General features: G+C 31.4%; 2 protein-coding genes across 2 annotated transcripts; one reads left to right on the top strand and one right to left on the bottom strand.

Moving 5' to 3' along the window:
* The first annotated feature begins 680 nt into the window (after nt 1-680).
* Nucleotides 681-5090, top strand: LOC105794037 (pseudouridine-5'-phosphate glycosidase). Its single transcript, XM_012623021.2, has 12 exons — nt 681-949; nt 1025-1135; nt 1590-1672; nt 2414-2473; nt 2571-2631; nt 2814-2920; nt 3021-3098; nt 3773-3818; nt 3916-4036; nt 4123-4208; nt 4399-4484; nt 4792-5090. Exons 1-11 carry the CDS (start codon nt 778-780, stop codon nt 4470-4472), a joined length of 999 nt encoding a protein of 332 aa, XP_012478475.1. The 5' UTR covers nt 681-777; the 3' UTR covers nt 4473-4484; nt 4792-5090.
* Nucleotides 5091-6772: 1682 nt separating this feature from the next.
* LOC105794048 (hypothetical protein) lies at nt 6773-7342 on the bottom strand. Its single transcript, XM_012623033.2, has 2 exons — nt 7004-7342; nt 6773-6899 (listed from the first exon to the last, which is right to left on the bottom strand). The coding sequence occupies exons 1-2, from the start codon at nt 7293-7295 to the stop codon at nt 6874-6876; spliced, it is 318 nt and encodes a 105-aa protein (XP_012478487.1). The 5' UTR covers nt 7296-7342; the 3' UTR covers nt 6773-6873.
* Nucleotides 7343-7603: the final 261 nt, after the last annotated feature.

The following is a 7603-nucleotide window of genomic DNA, read 5'->3' as shown; positions in this document are numbered from 1 at the left end:
AAAAAATATTTATTTTAAGTAATAAAAGGTTTACCTACCTCATCTGCACTCATATTAACCCTGTATTAAAGTTTCCTTTTAATTTTTACGATATTATGAGATCCTAAAATTTAGCAGGTGACCATATATTGTTAGTCAATTAAGCAATTCAATTTAAAGAAGAGAATATTACATTATATGTTTTGAATTTTGATCGATAAACTTAATAGTCCACATATCTTAATTAAGGTAATAAAACGAATAATGTAAAATATTACAAATAGGTAATACAATTTTCTATCACTCAATTAAGTCTATATTAGCTAAAAAATTAGGTTTAGGGTTAAAATATGGTTACTAGAATAAAATCAATATATTTACTTGCCTTCTTAACATCTTTGGATTGTTATTTTTGAAGCAATTAAGAGCAAAATTGAATGGAGGATAATTAGAGGATAAAGATTTTCAAATAAAAATTGTACAATCACGAGTTAGTTTAACATTATTTCTAAAAAGTACTTTTGGGGTAAAAATATTTTTGAGATAAAATACTGTTAAACTATATTAAAAATACTAAACCCGAGCTCGAATTAGCCTGCTTGTATTAATTTTTTTATTATTTTTATATAAAAATAAATTTTAAAAAATATAATATATTTCCCACCTATATTTTTGTTTAAACTCGCGCATTTCCACACCATTATCAGGTCTACGTGGGAATAAGGGTTGATTTTGGTTTTTCAAACCTCCGTAAAACAACCCACCGCAAAGGTGCTTTAGAATCAACTCTTGGAAAAAATGGCGTCTTCTTCTCCATCATCATCATCGGCTGTTAAAAGACTATCAAATCTCAGCAACCATCTTTCCCCAACTAACTCAAACCCTTTAGTCAAAGTATCTGCTCAAGTGTCCCGGGCTCTGTCCACTGGTCTCCCGGTTGTTGCTCTCGAGTCCACCATCATTTCCCATGGTAACTTTTCCTTTCATTTCTTTTTCCTATTGGGATCTTTAATTGATTATAAAAAACAACTTTAATTGTTTGTAGGAATGCCGTATCCGCAGAATTTGGAAACAGCCAAGGAGGTGGAGGCGATTGTGAGGGACAATGGAGCTATTCCTGCTACCATCGCCATTCTTGATGGCGTACCATGCATAGGTCTTTATTCTTAAACTTGTTCCTTGTTATATTATAAGCCCTTTTTACGTCTAAACCTTAATGTTAGTTAATATTGATGTTTCAGTGTTTACCACTTCATTACCCAGGAAAGTTGACACATAGCAGTAGCATATATAACCATTGCTTTGATTCATAGTTTGTTGTTTAATACTTGGGACCATAAGCCACCCTTACTCCATCTTCCTATACATTTAGAATGTGTAATAATGAAAAGAGAATTATAATAATTTCTGGTTAGTCAACAAGCTAAGCTCATCTTTGAATGTTTTTATCTCTTCCACATCTTGCTGCCATCACTGCATTTTCCCCACCAGATTGGGTTTCTTCCTCTTCGTCTTAACTTAGCCCTTAGCCAGATATCTATGAGAAATTTTAATTTTTTTTCTTAAATAGGCTTTGGGATTCTAGTGTTGCTTCTTTCTCTTGCCTCTAGGTTTGAATTTGGAACAACTGGAAAGGCTTGCCCGAATGGGAAAAAGTGCTCAAAAGACAGCTCGAAGGGACATTGCATATGTTGTGAGTATCATGTAAAATAGTTGGTTTTTGCATGACCAACTCTGCTCTTCTTTGTGATCTACTAAGGTGAAAGAGTTATAGGATTTGTTACATTGAAGATGACATTATGATACTAATGAAAAAGGTTCACTTACCAGAGACAAAGGATAATTATTTATGAAAATTATTTTGAATAACTTCTCCTCTCCTGAACAACATATAGTTGCATGCCGTTTATGTTAGACATTGTTCAGATAGAAGAAAATCATTGAGCAACTTCGTAATAATTAATTAAACTTATTGTTTCTATGAAGATTTTGTATTTCACAATATCTTCTATCGGATCACATTTAGCTTGCTGCAGGACGCTTTGTTCATCTCTGATTCTATCTCTAATGATAATAAACTTATTAGATGTATGATTCGACTTTTGTATTATTATTTTTGAGATTGAGTGGCTATAGGGTGTTAATTTTTCCACTGAACTTTCAAATTTGGTGCAAATTATAAAGGAATAACTAATAAACACAGAGATCAATGTACAAAACTGCTGGCAGAGCTATTGGTTTGTTTATATTCTTCTAAGTAACTTTTTCTTGAATATTTTCACTTCAATATCTACTTCAAATTCTTCTTGTAATAAGTACAAGAATAAAACCATAAATGACACTGGCCTATAAAAATTGAATGAGTTTCTGGTTCCTATTCTTTTCTGATATATTGCACATCAAATTTTGTGTGGTAATGAATGTCCATTTTCAGGTGGCCACCAAGAGGAATGGTGCAACAACTGTTTCTGCAACTATGTTTTTCGCTGCCATGGTGACTACTAGATTTGAATCACCTTTCCACTTTTCATCTTCTTCCCTGTAATTGTTACCCTTAGTAGTGTCTCCACTGACACATTCATCACTTGCAGGTTGGTATACCTGTTTTTGTTACTGGGGGAATTGGGGGAGTGCATAGGCATGGCGAGCATAGTAAGTTGTACTTCCACATCTGCAATGGTCCTACAAATTGTTTGTCTCTGATAGTGTTTAAAATTTTGTGACCAATGAACCATACTCTTTTTTCATGAGCATGTGGACTGATACCAAAAATTGCACGAATATTCTATGCTTTACTAATTGTAATTTTCTGCTTCTTATGTTTCAAAACGCAGCAATGGATATATCCTCTGACCTCACGGAGCTTGGAAGGACACCAGTAGCAGTCGTTTCTGCTGGTGTAAAATCTATATTAGATATTCCGAGGACACTGGAATATTTGGTACTTAATCACTTTCTCTACAAAAGATTTTCGAAGATCCCAGCTTCAGACTGAATCAGTATTGTTTAATTTAACATTGTAAGTTTTGTTGTTAAAACAGGAAACTCAGGGAGTTTGTGTTGCTGCTTACAAGACCAATGAGTTTCCAGCTTTTTTTACTGAAACAAGTGGCTGCAAGGTATAACTAGTCAACACATAGAACATTAGCATTTCTTGAATTACCATTGGTGTTCTCTCAACAGTATGATACTATTCTGATAATTATTTGTGGGTTTCTTCTGTTGTTTTTATAGTAGCACCAAAAATTTATATCTTTGATTTCTTCTGCAATTAAAATTTGAAAACTTATATATTTGATTTCTTCTGTAATTAAATTTTGCAAAGAGAAGGACGGCCTCATGATTGTTGGCATGTTGCATTGAGTTTGCATTTCTATCGTTATTACATAAGATTGTATCTGTAGTTATCTTATGGTGACCTTTACATTAGATATTCCAAACTGAGATCAGTGAAAAATGTGACCTGCTTATTAATCTTATTTATCTTTGGAATGTTTTTCATCTCTTTTCCTTCTTCCCCCTTTCTTTTTCTTGGGAAAGGAGAAGTGGCTTTGGTTTGGAGTATTATAGCATTTTGGAAGGTTTCTAGTTTGTTGTGGAGACATCATTTTTCTGGTTAAAGCTTTGGCTAATAGCGTCTAATTGAGAAGTTGTGCTGCTGATGTATGCACAGAGAAATATTGTTACAATGTTAATCTTATATATTTTCAATAATTTATGTGGAAACTTTGCATGCTTTGTTCAAAGGAAAGTAAATGGTGTTTTTGTTTCTTAATTGGTGGTGATAATCTAGGTGCCTTGTCGGTTAGATAGCCCAGAAGAATGTGCCCAGTTAATTGGTAAGTTACAAAGTTCATTTGATCTCTTCTTTTTTATTTTCAAGGGTTATTGATGATCTCTTTTATTTTTTTTACTTCAATTTTTTCTTAATTACAGATGCAAACAGGAAGCTTAATCTCGGAAATGGAGTACTGATTGCGGTTCCCATCGCAAAAGAATACTCAGCTTCTGGAAGCTTAATAGAGTCTGCAATACAACAAGCTCTTACAGAAGCCAGGTGAAAACTGTTTTTATGCTCATTAAACATCCGGTTTTCTTTACTTCCTTTCCATGTTTTTTTTTGACCATCCTCTTTACCTTCAGGGAAAAGAACATAACAGGGAATGCTGAGACTCCATTCTTGCTCGCTAGGGTTAATGAAATAACTGGAGGAGCATCACTTGCTTCAAGTATCCTTAAGAGATAAATTATATTTATATTTGTTTAAATACTTTCTGTCATGTGGCTTACGAACAGCAGTAAGTCAACTTAGAGAATACATACATAGTTGTTATCATTATATGTTGTTCTTCAGCTGATATCTTGGGCAGTGAATATTCTTCAACTTATACTGTATTGGTTTTCTTAACTAAGCTCTAGACATTGCGCTTGTGAAAAACAATGCTGCTATCGGTGCTAAGATATCTGTAGCCCTGGCCCAGCTCCTCAAATAACTTTGCATAAAGGTGAGGAATATTTTGTTTAGTACACTATATTTACTAGAAAAGGAGTTGCTAGAAACAAACCTCAGTGAACAATTTGTTTGGCAAAAGAGTTTTATATATAGGGTTATTATCCTATCCACTACTAATGGAGTGTTTTTAACTGCACGAGTAGGGTTAGGAATTGGACAAATGTCCATATACTATATCTAAAAGAAAAAGGAAAAATAATCAAAAGAAAGACGTGTTGGGTTCCTAACCCTGCTTTTAGTGTTAAAAGAACTCCAGTGGCAATGGATAGGATGCTAATCCTTGGATGTCTATGTTTCAGGGATGGGTTAGCTGAACTGTTTTCTGCGGATCATGTTATTACTTTAGTATTTGCAATGATGGATAGGATACTAATCCTTGGATGTTCATGCTTTATAATGGGTGAAGTTCTTTTGGTGGCGACTTAGTCATGAATCTGATTTCCACATTCAATGCTAATATTGTATTATAGTAAAAACATTCAATATATCATATAAGTAGTTGAAACCTTTATCAGCTCCCTCAATGACGATACCAGAAGTTCTTTGGTTGTGATTGAAAGTTTAGTATGAATATAGAAGATAAATACTAGTTGTTCAAGTGGTTATTGTTTTGAATTTATTATGAACAGAAAGTTTGTCGGGAGAGGAAAAAGAAATTAGAAGCATGCAAAGGCATTGTTTTGGGAGAGATTCCTTCAAACTTTTTAACTGATGGATGATGTTTATGAATGCGTTTCTTTCAGCATTTCGAAACGCTCCCATCTTGCTTTTGTCTTTACCTTCACTTCCAACTCTCTCACATGATTTCCTTAACGTCTATTGTATTTTCTTAAATTACCTCCTCTACTATTAAATCAATTAATTTGGTCCTTATACTATTAGAAACCTCAGAAGTAATAAAATAAAACTATTCTAAACATTTTACAATAATATTTGAAAATGCAAAAGAAAAAGTTCATACATTTTTTCATAGTTTCGAGAAAATTCAAAAAAAACCAAAAATTCAGAAAAATATTAGTATTTAATATTTAAAATTTCAGAAACTTTTAAAAAATTTCAAAATTTTGAAAAAGAAATACAAAAATTCTGTAAAATATTTTTTGTAAATCTTTTACATCACTTATAGATTTTAATAATTTTAACAGAATATGCCATAAATTGTTTTTATGGAATTTTCCCCGCACCAATCAGAAAAAAATTGACATATATTCCTTAAAAATATCTTTTCTTTTAATTATTTTGAAATTTCAAAGTTTTTCTAAATATATTTTTATTTATATAGTTAATTTTAGAAAATTTTAGAAAATTCAAAGAATATTTTATATATATTTTTGAATTTTTATAATTTTGAAAATAATTGGATTTTTATAAATGTTTTTACTCTTGAATTTTTCTGAAACTTTAGAGCTTGTTATAAGGTTTCTTTTTAATTTTATATCACTTTTAAGATTTTATGAAAATTTTAATTTATTATTATATTTTATGACTTTTGGATTTTATAATTTTTACATTTTGAAATATTTTATATCTTTTTTCTAAATGCAACCAATCATGAATATCATATTCAATTATCCTTGTTTGCTTACTTTAAAATAGTATAAAAATTAAACTTGTTTGTTCACTTTACTTTAAAATAGTATAAAAGATTAAATTGATTGATTAATTTTTATTAAATTGCTCTTTTTCTAGAGTGGCCAATTTATTCACTCTCCAGTAATATAAGGGCATCAAGAATACTTATACCGAACAAATTTTATTAAAGATTTCATTATAGTATAAATAGAACAAAATTTATTAAAGATTTCATTATAGTATAAATAAAAATAAGTACTTACAAATCGAGTAATAATTCATAAAAAAGTTATGAAAAGTATTTTAATTCCTTCAAGATTATAATAATTTAAGAAAATACAACTAGATCTAATTTAACCCATTTCTCTCACTTTTTGTTTTAATTTATGAAAAATTATTCATTGTATGTTAAATTAAAGAGTAAATTGATTATTTCTATTAAAAATTTCATTCATTTGTATTATTAAAACTAATATGAATAACGGAATAATCATAAAGTGACATGACAAAAGATCAATTTACTCTTCTTCTTTTTTTTTTGAGACCCATGGTGTTCTTTTTACCCTCATTTTACCAACAACTTTTATGGTTATAGTGACGGCTTTTTATGTGTCAGTAAATGTGATTTTTGTTACAGTGTTATTTCAGGGATGAAGCCAAAGATTTGAGTGAGAAAGTGTTAAAGAAGAGTAGTAGGGTATAATTAGATATGGAAAATAACCACAAATCTTATTAATAATTATTTAATACATAAAGTTGACATCTCTCAGATTCTGAAATCATCATCATCATCTCAGCAGCTCTTCTCCTCAAACAGATGGCGGAACCACGAAGCCTGAAACAACAACTTGGTTAAAAATGAAATAATCACAAATATATGAAATGAGAAGAAGAAGAAGAAGAAAATGGAAGGATGTTAAAGGTATGTAAAGTAGGTACTTCCGCATTTCATTCCGGGTTGAAGTGTCAATCCACAGGATTTAGCAACAAACACAACTTTTTCCATGTTCACAAGCTTCTCAACATCTGGTGTCACGTACTTGCACATGCATGGAATATCCAGACTTGTTATCACATCACAGCAAGCCTTGGATGGAGTCGTTTCCGGCCCTGATCCTTCTACGTATTGCCCGCATTGGGATATGAGCTTGGGGATACTCGTCTCGCACTGCCCCCATGCCCAATGGCTTCCAACCATCATCAACACTGCCAACCTCAACCACCACGCCATTTCCTTCCTACTCGTTTTTTACTGCCTTTGCCTCTCTCTCTCTCTGCTTTGGTGTATCTATAATTTATATTGAGATTTTAGAGGATAGCTTTGGTAATTTCCTCTTCAATGCTTTTCACATATATCCAACTGTCCATAAAGGAGTGGACCAGTGGGGTTAGTCATTTCTTCTTTTCCATTTTCGGTTACACTTCTAAAATTTCTTTTTCTCAATTAAATCAGTTGCATTGAATTATAAAATTATTAAAAATCGGTTCTTTACATTATTTTGATAGTATTTATCACTTTTTATATTTTATCTATACAAA

Source organism: Gossypium raimondii, chromosome 7, assembly GCF_025698545.1.
Source record: "Gossypium raimondii isolate GPD5lz chromosome 7, ASM2569854v1, whole genome shotgun sequence".
Classification (NCBI taxonomy): Eukaryota; Viridiplantae; Streptophyta; class Magnoliopsida; order Malvales; family Malvaceae; genus Gossypium; species Gossypium raimondii.
Note: the sequence above shows the minus strand (reverse complement) of the source record. Positions and strands in the feature narration are given on the sequence as shown.